At 45.6% G+C, this 18,822-nt stretch overlaps 1 protein-coding gene across 6 annotated transcripts in view; it reads right to left on the minus strand.

The window, feature by feature from the left end:
- ARFIP2 (ADP ribosylation factor interacting protein 2) overlaps positions 1-18,822 on the minus strand; it is a 76,602-nt gene that overhangs the window by 9,799 nt on the left and 47,981 nt on the right. For 5 of the 6 annotated variants that reach the window (XM_040426752.1, XM_040426753.1, XM_040426751.1 and 2 more), the window contains exon 4: positions 6,578-6,640. The exons of the other annotated variant lie outside the window; for it this stretch is intronic. In XM_040426752.1, coding sequence (XP_040282686.1) covers positions 6,578-6,640 — 63 coding nt within the window. The remainder of the gene's footprint in view (positions 1-6,577; positions 6,641-18,822) is intronic. 6 annotated transcript variants of the gene reach the window in all.

Here is an 18,822-nt window from a genome sequence, read left to right on the forward strand (position 1 = left end):
TGAAGGGCCCATCATCAAGTACTGGGGGGGATGGTCCTCAACACAACTAGGAGGTGCCTCACAATCAGCTGGAGGGTACCACACCACAGCTAGCAGGTGCCTCACAATCAGCTGGAGTGTACCTCACCACAGCTAGGAAGTGCCTCACAATCAGCTAGAGGGTACCTCACCACAGCTAGGAGATGCCTTATACTGAACTGAAGGGCATGTCATCAACTACTGGGGGGGATGGTCCTCAACACAACTAGGAGGTGCCTCACAATCAGCTGGAGGGTACCTCACCACAGCTAGGAGATGCCTTATACTGAACTGAAGGGCATGTCATCAACTACTGGGGGAGGATGGTCCTCAACACAACTAGGAGGTGCCTCACATTAATCAACTGGAGGGTACCTCACCACAACTAGGAGGTGCCACACAATCAGCTGGAGGGTACCTCGCCACAGCTAGCAGGTGCCTCACAATCAGCTGGAATGTACCTCACCACAGCTAGGAGGTGCCTCACAATCAGCTGGAGGGTACCTCACCACAGCTAGGAGGTGCTTCACAATCAGCTGGAGGGTACCTCACCACAGCTAAGAGGTGCCTCACAATCAGCTGGAGGGTACCTCACCAAAGCTAGGAGATGCCTTATACTGAACTGAAGGGCACATCATCAAGTATTGGGGGGTCATCACCACAACTAGGAGATGCCTCATACTGAACTGAAGGGCATTTCATCAACTACTGGGGGGGGGGGGGGGGGGGGGGGGGGCGGGGGGTGGTCCTCAACACAACTAGGAGGTGCCTCACATTAATCAACTGGTGGGTACCTCACCACAACTAGGAGGTGCCTCACTATCAGCTGGAGGGTACCTCACCACAGCTAGGAGGTGCCTCACAATCAGCTGAAATGTACCTCACCACAGCTAGGAGGTGCCTCACAATCAGCTGGAGGGTACCTCACCACAGCTAAGAGGTGCCTCACAATCAGCTGGAGGGTACCTCACCACAACTAGGAGATGCCTCATACTGAACTGAAGGGCATGTCATCAACTACTGGGGGGGGGGGGGGGGGGGGGGTGGTCCTCAACACAACTAGGAGGTGCCTCACATTAATCAACTGGTGGGTACCTCACCACAACTAGGAGGTGCCTCACTACAGCTGGAGGGTACCTCACCACAGCTAGGAGGTGCCTCACAATCAGCTGAAATGTACCTCACCACAGCTAGGAGGTGCCTCACAATCAGCTGGAGGGTACCTCACCACAGCTAAGAGGTGCCTCACAATCAGCTGGAGGGTACCTCACCATAACTAGGAGATGCCTCATACTGAACTGAAGGGCATGTCATCAACTACTGGGGGGAGGGTGGTCCTCAACACAACTAGGAGGTGCCTCACATCAATCAACTGGTGGGTACCTCACCCCAACTAGGAGGTGCCTCACAATCAGCTGGAGGGTACCTCAACACAGCTAGCAGGTGCCTCACAATCAGCTGGAGGGTACCTCACCACAGCTAGGAGATTCATTGTACTGAACTGAAGGGCATGTCATCAACTACTGGGGGGGGGGGGGGGGGTCCTCACCACAACTAAGAGGTGGCTCACATTAATCAACTGGTGGGTACCTCACCACAGCTAGGAGGTTTCTCACAATCAGCTGGAGGGTACCTCACCACAACTAGGAGGTGCCTCACAATAAACTGGAGGGTACGTCACCACAACTAGGAGGCGCATCACATTGAAGCTGTCTGTGGTAGTGTAGTTGGCCGATCGGTAGACTGTGTGAATAAATTATAAAGGAGGAAGCTCTACAATGAGGCCTCAGAATTACTAACAAGCATAGAACTCTAGCTGGAGTCTACGGGTCTAAACTCTAGTGCTCTACAAATATTGGGTGGTCCATGACTGTTACCTGAGTCTCTATCATGATTGGCTATCCTGCAGGCTGCTGATTGGCTGGGAGAAACAAGGGGTGCTCTGGGGATGGTGCAACTATTGGGCTGAGTATCTAAAGTAATATGAAGCAATATAGGGAAGAGAGGGAAAACGAAGGAAGAAATGGCCCAAAAGAATAAAAGACATGAGGGGTGAGAAGAAGAGCAGTAATGAGTAGATGGAATAAAATACAAACGTAAAGCATAAAAAGAGAAGAGCTGTGGACAGAAGATAAGAAGGAAGGATCAATGGTGAAGGTGGAAGATGAATGAAGAGCGAGAAGGAGAAGAGATGTGGACAGAAGATAAGAAGGAAGAATTAATGGTGAAGGTGGAAAATGAATGAAGAGCGAGAAGGAGAAGAGCTGTGGACAGAAGATAAGAAGGAAGGATCAATGGTGAAGGTGGAAAATGAATGAAGAGCGAGAAGGAGAAGAGCTGTGGACAGAAGATAAGAAGGAAGGATCAATGGTGAAGGTGGAAGATGAATGAAGAGCGAGAAGGAGAAGAGATGTGGGCAGAAGATAAGAAGGAAGAATTAATGGTGAAGGTGGAAAATGAATGAAGAGCGAGAAGGAGAAGGAGAAGAGATGTGGACAGAAGATAAGAAGGAAGGATCAATGGTGAAGGTGGAAGATGAATGAAGAGCGAGGAGAAGAGATGTGGACAGAAGATAAGAAGGAAGAATCAATGGTGAAGGTGGAAGATGAATGAAGAGATGTGGATAGAAGATAAGAAGGAAGGAGTAATGGTGAGGGTGGAAATTGTAGGAAGGATCAATGGTGAAGGGAAAACGCTCATAGACAAAAGAAAACAGAAATGTGAGTTAGATAAAGAGTGAAGAACACAAGTGTCTTCCCCGAGAACCAGAATAATTTGCTCAATCAGCCCAGAGGTCTCATCTGCCCCGAGTCTGACTGGAAGGGATTCCTGGAATGAAAAGCATTTTCTGAGACTTACAGTATATACTGATGACCGATCCTCTGTATAGGTCATCAGTATCTGATTGGTGGGGGTCTGACACCCGGGACCCCCGCGGATCGGCTTTTTGAGAAGGCAGTGGTGGTCGCTGTTCCCTAGGCCAGTGACGAGACGTATCAGTCCTGTGTCCTAGGAGCAGCTCAGCCTCACAGAGGTGAATGGGGCTGACCTTGATAACACGCACAACCGCTATACAATGTACGGCGCTGTGCCTGGTGAGCATGGAGAAGACCACAACGCTCACAGGAGCCCTGATGCCTTCTCAAACAGCTGATCAGCAGGGGCCCCGGGTGTCAGACCCCCTGACCAGATACTGATGACCCATCCTAAGGAGAGGCATTAGTAAAAACAAACTCTCGGAAAACTCCTTTAAAGGGATTCTGTCACCTCGTTTTAGCCTATAGAGCTGCGGACATGCACGGTTAGATCGCCGCTAGCATGTCCGCAATATACCGGTCCTATGGGAGATTCGGAGGACGCAGGCGGTGCTGGGCTCCTTCACAGGGGGCGTGGCTCCAGGAAGGTTAGTACAGCCCCTTGGGACCCTTACCAGGCTGATTTACATATCTCTAAAATCATTTTTTAAACACAATAAAAGCACACAGAGCTATGGGACAGGTATATTGCGGACATGCTAGCGGTGACAGGTGACAGAATCCCTTTAAAGAGGTTGTTCCATCTTCCCTGTCCAGGGCGGCCGCTGGAACACGGCCCCGAGCTTCCAGATTGACATTGGGGTGTTGACTTGGCTGTTGACTGACGGCACAGACTTCAGCATGCTGATGAAGTCATGCACTGCTTGACTGTGGCGGCAGGTTCCTGAGGCTGCTAGTGGAGCATTTTCATTAGCAGCTTCATTGTGGAGCGACGCTGGAGAACAGACGGAACAGACACTTCACCCCCAACAAACTCATCCACGCTATACTGGCCTATAGACACCATATAATTACAAGACCTCCCCGAAGAACACAGCATCTCGCTTCACGAAAGAGTTACAACCACTGGTCAACGACCAGAGATGAGAAGTCCTCTGTCCTTAAAGGGGTTGGCCACCCTAAGTATCAACACTCCAGAGTGCCCCAGACACTAGACAAAACCATGAAGTATTTCTATCATGTGACATGTACTGGCCACAGATCAAGTGACAAGTACTGGCCACAGATCATATACAGTGTACAGGGGATCACTGATCTCTATATGCAGTGGTGGGGGTCACATATCACCATATACAGTGTACAGAGGGTCACTGATCTCTATATACAGTGGTGGGGGTCACATATCACCATATACAGTGTACAGGGGGTCACTGACCTCTATATGCAGTGGTGGGGGGTCACATATCACCATATACAGTGTACAGGGGGTCACTGATCTCTATATGCAGTGGTGGGGGTCACATATAACCATATACAGTGTACAGGGGGTCACTGATCTCTATATGCAGTGGTGGGGGTCACATATCACAGGAGGGGCCGTGGTGGGAGCGGGACAGGAGGGGGCGTGGTGAGAGCGGGACAGGAGGGGGCGTGGTGAGAGCGGGACAGGAGGGGCCGTGGTGAGAGCGGGACAGGAGGGGCCGTGGTGAGAGCGGGACAGGAGGGGCCGTGGTGAGAGCGGGACAGGAGGGGCCGTGGTGAGAGCGGGACAGGAGGGGCCGTGGTGAGAGCGGGACAGGAGGGGCCGTGGTGAGAGCGGGACAGGAGGGGCCGTGGTGAGAGCGGGACAGGAGGGGCCGTGGTGAGAGCGGGACAGGAGGGGCCGTGGTGAGAGCGGGACATGAGGGGCCGTGGTGAGAGCGGGACAGGAGGGGCCGTGGTGAGAGCGGGACAGGAGGGGCCGTGGTGAGAGCGGGACAGGAGGGGCCGTGGTGAGAGCGGGACAGGAGGGGCCGTGGTGAGAGCGGGACAGGAGGGGCCGTGGTGAGAGCGGGACAGGAGGGGCCGTGGTGAGAGCGGGACAGGAGGGGCCGTGGTGAGAGCGGGACAGGAGGGGCCGTGGTGAGAGCGGGACAGGAGGGGCCGTGGTGAGAGCGGGACAGGAGGGGCCGTGGTGAGAGCGGGACAGGAGGGGCCGTGGTGAGAGCGGGACAGGAGGGGCCGTGGTGAGAGCGGGACAGGAGGGGCCGTGGTGAGAGCGGGACAGGAGGGGCCGTGGTGAGAGCGGGACAGGAGGGGCCGTGGTGAGAGCGGGACAGGAGGGGCCGTGGTGAGAGCGGGACAGGAGGGGCCGTGGTGAGAGCGGGACAGGAGGGGCCGTGGTGAGAGCGGGACAGGAGGGGCCGTGGTGAGAGCGGGACAGGAGGGGCCGTGGTGAGAGCGGGACAGGAGGGGCCGTGGCGAGAGCGGGACAGGAGGGAGCGTGGCGAGAGCGGGACAGGAGGGGGCGTGGCGAGAGCGGGACAGGAGGGGCCGTGGCGAGAGCGGGACAGGAGGGGCCGTGGCGAGAGCGGGACAGGAGGGGCCGTGGCGAGAGCAGGACAGGAGGGGGCGTGGTGAGAGCAGGACAGGAGGGGGCGTGGTGAGAGCAGGACAGGAGGGGGCGTGGCGAGAGCAGGACAGGAGGGGGCGTGGTGAGAGCAGGACAGGAGGGGGCGTGGTGAGAGCAGGACAGGAGGGGCCGTGGTGAGAGCAGGACAATAAGTGCTAACAGAGCGGCCAGCCCCTTTAAGGGAGAGGTACAGTAAGATTCCTGCACTCTAGAAAGACAAACTTTGGGGGATATTTACTAAGCAACCAGAAATTGGCGTGCATTATAAATCTGGACCTCCTTCTACCTGCCCTGTCTAGTTTTATGAAGTCTTAAAGAGTTGTCCCAGATCACCGTTTCCATGGCGAGATGGGACAAAGCACTGGCCCGAGGTGGAAACAGTCTAGCGCTCCGGTGCCCTGCTGTGTCAGTAACTCCCATTGCAGAAAATGAGCAGAACAAGCGAGACTGGACTCCCCCTTTAAGTAAAGCTGGCCTAACACCGCTCTGCGCTGAAGACAACATTCCTGATCTCAACTTTTGTGCTTTTCTGAAGGAAAAAAAAAACTAATTCCAATACGGAGTAAAAGGTGTAGAGTTGGTCTGGTCAGAGGTCAAACATTCATCCTGTGAAAGGTCATAAATTCTTAGTCAAGAGAAGAGTTTTCATCTGAGAGCACAGACAGCCCACCATAGAGAAGGAGTGAGAAGCCCCCATAACAGCACCGAGAAGGAATAGCCCCAGTAAAGGAGGAGCAGAGACCCCAAATCCACACATCAGACTGAACTCGAGCCAATCCCCTCCTCTGCTCACTACAAATGACATCTATATTGTGATATATGTCTGATCGCTGGGACCTCCACAGATCACAGATGGGGGTCCTAAGCATCGCATGACTGCAGACTGAGCATGCGCAGTTGTGCTCTAGTCCATCTCTACGAGACAGGCGAGTACAGCGCTATATGTGGATGTTGGGTCAAAAATGTTAAGAAAAAGAAAGTCATGATTAGGCCAAATCCCAACGTAAATCCAGGATTTGGTGCAGCAGTAAAGGAATTTAATAGCAATTGTAATCACAGCAGAAGCAGAGGATGAATAGTGGCCGATACCAGAAGGATCAAATCACGTCAGACAGGCCCAACTGGTGAGGTCCCATGCATAAAGCAAGACCAGTCCAAAGAACATGCTCAGGTCATGTATACAGACAGTAACCTTGTCCCTCTGTACTCAGGAAACGCAGTCCGAGGTAGTTGGGGTTAAACTGCACCGCAGGCCCTAAACAAAACCAGACAGCAAAATCCATGACAGGGGAAAGTCCACTGAAAAGGAAAGGTTTACACAATGTAGGTCACCTTACAGAACCAAAATTATTTACGATGTGTAAAAAACAGCTAAACATAAAACTGAATCATTGAAGATTGGCATTATGTGATAAGACCTTCAAGAACCTGCTCGACCGAGTCTACTTGAAGTCTTGAACGATGGCTCACAACGTGTTATAATACTAGACTGGAAACTGCACATCCTCCATCATGGTGATCTCCATTACATCCATCACTAGAACACATCATATCCTCTACACCCTCCATCATGGTGATCTCCATAACTTCCAACCATAGAACACGACATTATATCCTCTACACCCTCCATTATGGTGATCTCCATAACTTCCAACCATAGAACACGACATTATATCCTCTACACCCTCCATCATGGTGATCTCCATTACTTCCAACCATAGAACACGACATTATATCCTCTACACCCTCCATCATGGTGATCTCCATAACTTCCAACCCCAAAACAGGACGTCATATCCTCTACACCCTCCATCATGGTGATCTCCATAACTTCCAACCATAGAAAACAACATAATATCTTATACACCCTCCATCATGGTGATCTACATTACTTCCTGTGGCGAAACTAACCTCGCCACTGTGTTTTGGAGGGGGCTGTTTGCCAGCCTCTTGCCCCAGGATTATGGCCCATACTAACTTTGAAGGAGAAGACAGACCGGCCAAATGTGACTTCCATGGAATTCGGGAACCCCTGCTCGGATCTGGGTGATTTTTGGATATGTTGTTCACCCAGATCAGAGCTATCCATGGATGTATACATTATGGGGATGTGTGGGGTTTTGAGATGTTTTCTGTGTGTTGGGAAAAATGTGTGTTTTCTGTCTGGTAGTGATTAAGTTAGCCCATTACGTTTGGTAATTGTATTTTGGATTGCATCTCTGACAATGCCAGTGTGTTAGTTAATTGCGTCTCAGACAATGCTCATTGTATTTTGTTGATTGCGTTACAGACAGAGGGAAGGGGATTTTGTGTACAATTGCTGGGAAGGTTTGAATACTGGAAATGCATGTGATTGGCTGTTTTTACAAAACCCTGTGGGTGGTAACCTTGTTGGAAGATGTGTATAAATCAGTGCTTGTGTGTTCAAATAGAGAGAGTTCCTGTTTTTATACCTTCATGAAGTTTTGGCTCATGTTTGGGGGATGGGATAACTATACTCTTGGGGATTGCTATATCATAATACTCCCCTGAGTATAAGCTCTTGTAAGAGCTTGTTCATGGTTCCTGCTCTCTGCATTTAGGAGAGGTTCACCCACTGGAGCCTGGAGCCTTGTCGTAGGTCCAGGGTGGGTAGGAGACGGCGAGACCTCCACCAAGCTTCGGTGGTTCGTGGGGTCTGCAGTGCTGACACTGTCAAGTGGAGTGCTTGCAGTCCTCTGGAAGCACTAGGAGCAACTATCAACGGAGGTACCCGGTTGGGGTGCTAGGCGTTCCGTTACACTTCCAAACCTAGAATAGGACATCATATTGTCTACACCCTCCATCATGGTGATCTCCATTACATCCATCACTAGAACACGACATCAAATCCTCTATACCAGGGATGCTCAACCTGCAGCCCTCCAGCTGTTGTAAAACTACAACTCCCACCATGCCCTGCTGTAGGCTGATGGCTGTAGGCTGTCCGGAAAATGATGGGAGTTGTAGTTTTGCAACAGCTGGAGGGCCACAGGTTGAGCATGCCTGCTCTATACCCTCCATCATGATGATCTTCATTACTTCCATCACTAGAACACATCATATCCTCTACACCCTCTATCATGGTGATCTCCATTACTTTCAACCCTAGAACACGACATCATATCCTCTACACCCTCCATCATGGTGATCTTCATTACATCCATCACTAGAACACTACATCACATCCTCTACACCCTCCATCATAGTGATCTCCATTACATCAATCACTAGAACACTACATCATATCCTCTATACCCTCCATCATGGTGATCTCCATTACTTCCAACCCTAGAACACGACATCATATCCTCCACACCCTCCATCATGGTGATCTTCATTACCTCCATCACTAGAACACATCATATCCTCTACACCCTCCATCATACGTGATCTCCATTACATTCATCACTAGAACACTACATCATATCCTCCACACCCTCCATCATGGTGATCTCCATTACATTCATCACTAGAACACTACATCATATCCTCTACACCCTCCATCATGGTGATCTCCATTACATCCATCACTAGAACACTACATCATATCCTCTACACCCTCCATCATGGTGATCTCCATTACATCCATCACTAGAACACTACATCATATCCTCTACACCCTCCATCATGGTGATCTCCATTACTTCCAATCCTAGAACACAACATCATATCCTCCACACCCTCCATCATGGTGATCTCCATTACATTCATCACTAGAACACTACATCATATCCTCTACACCCTCCATCATGGTGATCTCCATTACATCCATCACTAGAACACTACATCATATCCTCTACACCCTCCATCATGGTGATCTCCATTACATCCATCACTAGAACACTACATCATATCCTCTACACCAGGGGTGGGGAACCTTTTTGCTGCCGAGGGCATTTTGGATATTTGTATAATTCAGGGGCCATACAAAATTCTCAACTTAAAAATTTGACTGCTGTATTTGGTCAAACATATAACTGACTTAGGGGTAAATTACAGAAATTAAGCTTAAATTTAAAAAATCTAGAACGCTGTATTTTTGCAGCACAAAATGGCGCCTGCACTATACATATTACAAATCGTACAGCCGCCATTTTGACCACACATAGCAGTGTAATTTTTAAGTTCAGAATGTTACATATTTAGTTCTTTATTTGGCATTAATGGCAGCCACACTAAACCCAGGGGGGTCCAGAGAGGGGTTCACCCAGCTTTCCCTCTCCCTGCTTTTGTCCCTTTCTCAGCCTCAGATCTGCCCCCCAACTCCATCTGCCTCAAATCAGCCTCCTATCAGACTCCCCAGCCTACATCAGCCTCAGATCAGTCCCTCATCAGACCCCCCCCCAGCCTTAGATAAGAACCCCATCAGACCCCCAGCCTCAGATCACACCCCCATCAAACCTCCCAGCCTCAGATTAGACACCAATCAGACCCTCCCTAGCTTCAGATCAGACCACTATCCGACCCTCAGCCTCAGACCAGACCCAGATCAGACCCTCAGCCTCAGACCAGACCCCCAGCCTCAGATCAGATCCCCATCAGACCCTCCCCAGCCTTAGATCAGACCCCAAGCCTCAGATCAGACCTCCCAGCCTCAGATTAGACTCCAATCAGACCCTCCCTAGCTTCAGATCAGCCCCCATCAGACCCCCCAGCCATAATGGAAGCGGTCATTAGCATTTTTACAATATGTTCTGGCAGGGGGCCGGGGACCACATGAAATATTCCCCGCCGGAGGTTCCCCACCCCTGCTCTACACCCTCCTTCATGATGATCTCCAATATTTCCATTACTAGAAAAGGATATCATATCCTCTATGTCAAGGTTTCTCAACTCTGGTCCTTGGGACCCACCTACCAGTTATGTTTTCAGGATTTCCTTAGTATTAGCAGGTGATATAATTAGTGTCCATGCATCAGGACTTACCAAAGGTAGTAATTCTGTGGGATATTCTCAAATTCTGACCGGTAGGTGGGTCCCAAGTACCAGAGTTGAAAAAACCCTGGTCTACACCCTCCATCATGGTGATCTTCATTACTTCCATCACTAAAACACATCAGATCCTCCACACCCTCCATCATGGGGATCTCCATTTCTTCCATCACTATAATAGTATATGATCATGGGGATGTCCATTACTTCCACTACTAGATCACAGGATATGCTCTACACCCTCCATCATACTGATCTCCATTACTTTCACCACTAGAAGACTTCATATTCTCTACAACCACCATCATGGTGATCTCCATTACTCCCAACACTAGAACAGTACATCACATCCTCTATACCCTCAATCATGGTGATCTCCATTACTTCCATCAATAGAACACAACATCACATCCTCTACACCCTCCATCATAGTGATGTCCATTACTAGAATAGTACATCAGATCCTCTACACCCTCCATCATAGTGATCTCCATTACATACATTACTAGAATAGTACATCAGATCCTCTACACCCTCCATCATGGTGATCTCCATTACATCCATCAATAGAACACAACATCACATCCTCTACACCCTCCATCATGGTGATCTCCATTACATCCATTACTAGAATAGTACATCAGATCCTCTACACCCTCCATCATAGTGATCTCCATTACATCCATTACTAGAACACTACATCATATGCTCTACACCCTCCATCATAGTGATCTCCATTACATCCATTACTAGAATACAACATCACATCCTCTACACCCTCCATCATAGTGATCTCCATTACATCCATTACTAGAATAGTACATCAGATCCTCTACACCCTCCATCACGGTGATCTCCATTACATCCATTACTAGAATACAACATCACATCCTCTACACCCTCCATCATGGTGATCTCCATTACATGCATTACTAGAATAGTACATCAGATCCTCCACACCCTCCATCACGGTGATCTCCATTACATCCATTACTAGAATAGTACTTCATATGCTCTACACCTTCCATCATAGTGATCTCCATTACATCCATTACTAGAATAGTACATCAGATCCTCTACACCCTCCATCATAGGTGATCTCCATTACATCCATTACTAGAACACTACATCATATGCTCTACACCCTCCATCATAGTGATCTCCATTACATCCATTACTAGAATACAACATCACATCCTCTACACCCTCCATCATGGTGATCTCCATTACATCCATCACTAGAATAGTACATCAGATCCTCTACACCCTCCATCATGGTGATCTCCATTACATCCATTACTAGAATAGTACATCAGATCCTCTACACCCTCCATCATGGTGATCTCCATTACATCCATTACTAGAATAGTACATCAGATCCTCCACACCCTCCATCATAGTGTTCTCCATTATATCCATTACTAGAATAGTACTTCATATGCTCTACACCCTCCATCATTGTGATCTCCATTACATCCATTACTAGAATAGTACATCAGATCCTCCACACCCTCCATCACGGTGATCTCCATTACATCCATTACTAGAATAGTACATCACATCCTCTATACCCTCCATCATGGTGATCTCCATTACATCCATTACTAGAATAGTACATCAGATCCTCCATACCCTCCATCACGGTGATCTCCATTACATCCATTACTAGAATAGTACATCACATCCTCTACAACCTCCATCATGGTGATCTCCATTACTAGAATAGTACATCAGATCCTCTACACCCTCCATCATAGTGATCTCCATTACATCCATTACTAGAATAGTACTTCATATGCTCTACACCCTCCATCATGGTGATCTCCATTACATCCATTACTAGAACACTACATCAGATCCTCTACACCCTCCATCATGGTGATCTCCATTACATGCATTACTAGAATAGTACATCAGATCCTCCACACCCTCCATCACGGTGATCTCCATTACATCCATTACTAGAATAGTACATCAGATCCTCTACACCCTCCATCATGGTGATCTCCATTACATCCATTACTAGAATAGTACATCAGATCCTCTACAGCCTCCATCATGGTGATCTCCATTACATCCATTACTAGAACAGTACTTCATATGCTCTACACCCTCCATCATGGTGATCTCCATTACATCCATTACTAGAACACTACATCATATGCTCTACACCCTCCATCACGGTGATCTCCATTACATCCATTACTAGAATAGTACATCAGATCCTCTACACCCTCCATCATGGTGATCTCCATTACATCCATTACTAGAACACTACATCATATGCTCTACACCCTCCATCATAGTGATCTCCATTACATCCATTACTAGAATACAACATCACATCCTCTACACCCTCCATCATGGTGATCTCCATTACATCCATTACTAGAACAGTACTTCATATGCTCTACACCCTCCATCATATTGATCTCCATTACATCCATTACTAGAATAGCACTTCATATGCTCTACACCCTCCATCATGGTGATCTCCATTACATCCATTACTAGAATAGTACATCAGATCCTCTACACCCTCCATCATAGTGATCTCCATTACATCCATTACTAGAACAGTACTTCATATGCTCTACACCCTCCATCATGGTGATCTCCATTACATCCATTACTAGAACAGTACTTCATATGCTCTACACCCTCCATCATGGTGATCTCCATTACATCCATTACTAGAATAGTACATCAGATCCTCTACACCCTCCATCATAGTGATCTCCATTACATCCATTACTAGAACAGTACTTCATATGCTCTACACCCTCCATCATATTGATCTCCATTACATCCATTACTAGAATAGCACTTCATATGCTCTACACCCTCCATCATAGTGATCTGATCTCCATTACATCCATTACTAGAATACAACATCACATCCTCTACACCCTCCATCATGGTGATCTCCATTACATCCATTACTAGAACACTACATCAGATCCTCTACACCCTCCATCATAGTGATCTCCATTACATCCATTACTAGAATAGTACATCAGATCCTCTACACCCTCCATCATGGTGATCTCCATTACATCCATTACTAGAATAGTACTTCATATGCTCTACACCCTCCATCATATTGATCTCCATTACATCCATTACTAGAATAGTACTTCATATGCTCTACACCCTCCATCATAGTGATCTCCATTACATCCATTACTAGAACACTACATCAGATCCTCTACACCCTCCATCATGGTGATCTCCATTACATGCATTACTAGAATAGTACATCAGATCCTCCACACCCTCCATCACGGTGATCTCCATTACTAGAATAGTACTTCATATGCTCTACACCCTCCACCATAGTGATCTCCATTACATCCATTACTAGAATAGTACATCAGATCCTCTACACCCTCCATCATGGTGATCTCCATTACATCCATTACTAGCATAGTACTTCATATGCTCTACACCCTCCATCATAGTGATCTCCATTACATCCATTACTAGAATACAACATCACATCCTCTACACCCTCCATCATGGTGATCTCCATTACATCCATTACTAGCATAGTACTTCATATGCTCTACACCCTCCATCATGGTGATCTCCATTACATCCATTACTAGAATACAACATCACATGGGGGGAGGATAATTACGTTATAGGAGGGGAAGATAGTGCAGATAGAGACCGGGGGCAAGGTAATAAGAATGGGGGAGGAATGGAAGGAGGGACTAGAACAATTCAGAAGGAAAGGTGTAGGGTAAAAAATATACATAAACCTCTCAAATGTATGTAAACTAATGCCAGAAGCCTGACTAATAAAACTGGTGAACTGGAATTAGTGATGTGTGAGGAGGACTATGACAGTGGGAATAACTGAGACATGGCTGGATGATAGCTATGACAGTGGGAATAACTGAGACATGGCTGGATGATAGCTATGACAGGGGGAATAACTGAGACACGGCTGGATGATAACTATGACAGTGGGAATAACTGAGACACGGCTGGATGATAGCTATGACAGTGGGAATAACTGAGACACGGCTGGATGATAGCTATGACAGTGGGAATAACTGAGACACGGCTGGATGATAACTATGACAGTGGGAATAACTGAGACACGGCTGGATGATAGCTATGACAGTGGGAATAACTGAGACACGGCTGGATGATAGCTATGACTGGGCAGTTAATGTACAAGGTTACAGTCTGTTTAGGGGTTCTCCTTTATGTAAAGTCCTGTCTGAAGCCCACAGTCCGAGAAGATATAAGTGAGGGACATGGACATGTGGAGTCACTGTGGGGAGAGATATATGGAGCTAAAAACAACAATAAATTACTAATAGGAGTTTACTATAAACCCCCTAATATACCAGAGTCCACAGAACATCTACTACTAAACGAGATAGACGAGGCGGCAAATCATAATGAGGAGGTTATTATGGGGGAACTCCGCAGATATAGACTGGGAAACTGAGAGCTGTACGTCTCATAGAGGAAACAGGTTCTTGGCAATAACCAAAGACAATTATCTCTCCCAACTGGTTCAGGACCCGACTAGAGGGACGGCCATACTGGACTTAGTACTAACCAATAGACCTGACAGAACAACAGACGTGCAGGTCGGGGGACACCTGGGAAATAGTGACCATAAAGTAATAACCTTCCAATTATCATTCAAAAGAGCGTTTCTACAGGGAGGAAGAAAAATACCAAACTTCAAAAAAGCTAAATTTAGCCAAGAGAGGCCATAGGCCAAACTAACTGGGACAAAGTCCTCAAAAATACAGACACAAAATGGGATATCTTTAAAAACATCCTAAAAACTCATTGTGAGAGGTACATACCGTATGGTAATAAAAGGTTAAGTAACAAAAAGAAACCAATGTGGATAAATAGAACTGTAAAGAAAGCAATAAATGACAAAAAGAAAGCATATAAATCACTAAAACAGGAGGGGTACGAGGAAGCACTGAAAAACTATAAGGAAAAAAATAGAACATGCAAAAAACAAATAAAAGCGGCCAAACTAGAGACCGAGAGATTAATTGCCAAAGAGAGTAAAACTAACCCTAAAATGTTCTTCAATTATATAAATGTTAAAAAGTATAAAGCTGAAGGTGTCGGCCCTCTACAGAGTGATGAGGGGGGAGTCGCAGAGAGCGACGAGGAGAAAGCAAAGCTGTTAAATATTTTTTTCTCCAATGTATTCACTGAGGAAAATAAATTGTCAGATGAAATGCAGAATGCAAAAATAAATTCCCCATTAAAAGTGTCCTGTCTGACCCAGGAAGAAGTACATCAGCGACTTAAAAAGATTAAAATAGACAAATCGCCAGGACCAGATGGCATACACCCCCGTATCCTAAAGGAATTAAGTAATGTCATAGCCAGACCCTTATTTCTGATATTTGTGGACTCTGTACTGACAGGGAATGTCCCACAGGATTGGCGCGTGGCATATGTGGTGCCTATATTCAAAAAGGGTCCAAAAACAGAGCCTGGAAACTATAGGCCGGTAAGTGTAACATCTGTTGTGGGTAAACTGTTTGAAGGTTTTCTGAGAGATGCTATCTTAGAGCATCTCAACGGAAATAAGCAAATAACGCCATATCAGCATGGCTTCATGAGGGATCGGTCATGTCAGACTAATTTAATCAGTTTCTATGAGGAGGTAAGTTCTAGACTTGACAGCGGCGAATCAGTGGATGTCGTGTATCTGGACTTCTCCAAAGCATCTGACACTGTACCACATAAAAGGTTAGTATATAAAATGAGAATGCTCGGACTGGGAGAAAACGTCTGTATGTGGGTAAGTAACTGGCTGAGGGATAGAAAACAGAGGGTGGTTATTACCGGTACACACTCAGATTGGGTCACCGTCACTAGTGGGGTACCTCAGGGGTCAGTACTGGAGGGGTCACTGTCACTAGTGGGGTACCTCAGGGGTCAGTACTGGAGGGGTCACTGTCACTAGTGGGGTACCTCAGGGGTCAGTACTGGAGGGGTCACTTTCACTAGTGGGGTACCTCAGGGGTCAGTACTGGAGGGGTCACTGTCACTAGTGGGGTACCTCAGGGGTCAGTACTGGAGGCGTCACTGTCACTAGTGGGGTACCTCAGGGGTCAGTACTGGAGGGGTCACTGTCACTAGTGGGGTACCTCAGGGGTCAGTATTGGGCCCTATTCTCTTCAATATATTTATTAATGATCTTGTAGAAGGCTTGCATAGTAAAATATCAATTTTCGCAGATAACACTAAACTGTGTAAAGTAATTTACACTGAAGAGGACAGTATACTGTATATATACTACAGAGGACAGTATACTGTATATACACTACAGAGGACAGTATACTGTATATACACTACAGAGGACAGTATACTGTATATACACTACAGAGGACAGTATACTGTATATATACTACAGAAGACAGTATACTGTATATATACTACAGAGGACAGTATACTGTATATATACTACAGAGGACAGTATACTGTATATATATACTACAGAGGACAGTATACTGTGTATATACTAGAGGACAGTATACTGTATATATACTACAGAGGACAGTATACTGTATATATACTACAGAGGACAGTATACTGTATATATATACTACAGAGGACAGTATACTGTATATATACTACAGAGGACAGTATACTGTATATATACTACAGAGGACAGTATACTGTATATATACTACAGAGGACAGTATACTGTATATATATTACAGAGGACAGTATACTATATATATACTACAGAGGACAGTATACTGTATATATACTACAGAGGACAGTATACAGTATATATACTACAGAGGACAGTATACTGTATATATACTACAGAGGACAGTATACTGTATATATACTACAGAGGACAGTATACTGTATATATACTACAGAGGACAGTATACTATATATATACTACAGAGGACAGTATACTGTATATATACTACAGAGGACAGTATACTGTATATATACTACAGAGGACAGTATACTGTATATATACTACAGAGGACAGTATACTGTATATATACTACAGAGGACAGTATACTGTGTATATACTACAGAGGACAGTATACTGTATATATACTACAGAGGACAGTATACTGTATATATACTACAGAGGACAGTATACTGTATATATACTACAGAGGACAGTACACTGTATATATATACTACAGAGGACAGTATACTGTATATATACTACAGAGGACAGTATACTGTATATATACTACAGAGGACAGTATACTGTATATATATACTACAGAGGGCAGTATACTGTATATACACTACAGAGGGCAGTATACTGTATATATACTACAGAGGACAGTATACTGTATATATATATACTACAGAGGACAGTATACTGTATATATACTACAGAGGACAGTATACTGTATACATATATACTACAGAGGACAGTATACTGTATATATACTACAGAGGACAGTATACTGTATATATATACTACAGAGGACAGTATACTGTATATATATATATACTACAGAGGACAGTATACTGTATATATACTACAGAGGACAGTATACTGTATATACATACTACAGAGGACAGTATACTGTATATACACTACAGAGGACAGTATACTGTATATATACTACAGAGGACAGTATACTGTATATATATACTACAGAGGACAGTATACTGTATATACACTACAGAGGACAGTATACTGTATATACACTACAGAGGACAGTATACTGTATATATACTACAGAGGACAGTATACTGTATATATAGTACAGAGGACAGTATACTGTATATATACTACAGAGGACAGTATACTGTATATACATACTACAGAGGACAGTATACTGTATATACACTACAGAGGACAGTATACTACTACAGAGGAATCTGGATAGATTGGAGTCTTGGGCAGATAAGTGGCAGATGAGGTTTAACACTGACAAATGTAAAGTTATGCACATGGGAAGGAATAATGCAAGTCACCCGTACATACTAAATGGTAAAACGGAATAAGAATATACAATAGGGCGGTGGCTCACTCTAAACGAAAATGTGGAGCAGGTGCTGCTAGCCCAAATGTGAGGGACACCCCCCATCAAAAGGTAAATGAATAATACTGGAATAATGGGCGAGCACACTACATTTGGATCATAGAGTACATAAAATATTTAATTAAATCCAATAATTAACACGTGTATATACATAAAATCAAGTCATACAATGATGAAATAAAATACAATAAAATAAAATAAAATAAAGCTGGTGTACTTGGAATAATACACTGTGAAATACCGCAGATTGATAGGATGGTATGCTCACTATACTAAGGTCCAGATGCTAATATTGGACCAAAAGATCATATGCCTGTAAGTGTTGAGAAAGTCCACTTAATAGATGAAGTATCTTATATTCTCCTAGCCAGGAGATCTCCAATCACAGGTCTAATGTACCGCTGTATGCTGGTAATGACTCGAATAAGGTAAAAGGTAAGATCACCTATTG

Source organism: Bufo bufo, chromosome 3 (genome assembly GCF_905171765.1).
Source record: "Bufo bufo chromosome 3, aBufBuf1.1, whole genome shotgun sequence".
In the NCBI taxonomy this organism is placed as follows: domain Eukaryota; kingdom Metazoa; phylum Chordata; class Amphibia; order Anura; family Bufonidae; genus Bufo; species Bufo bufo.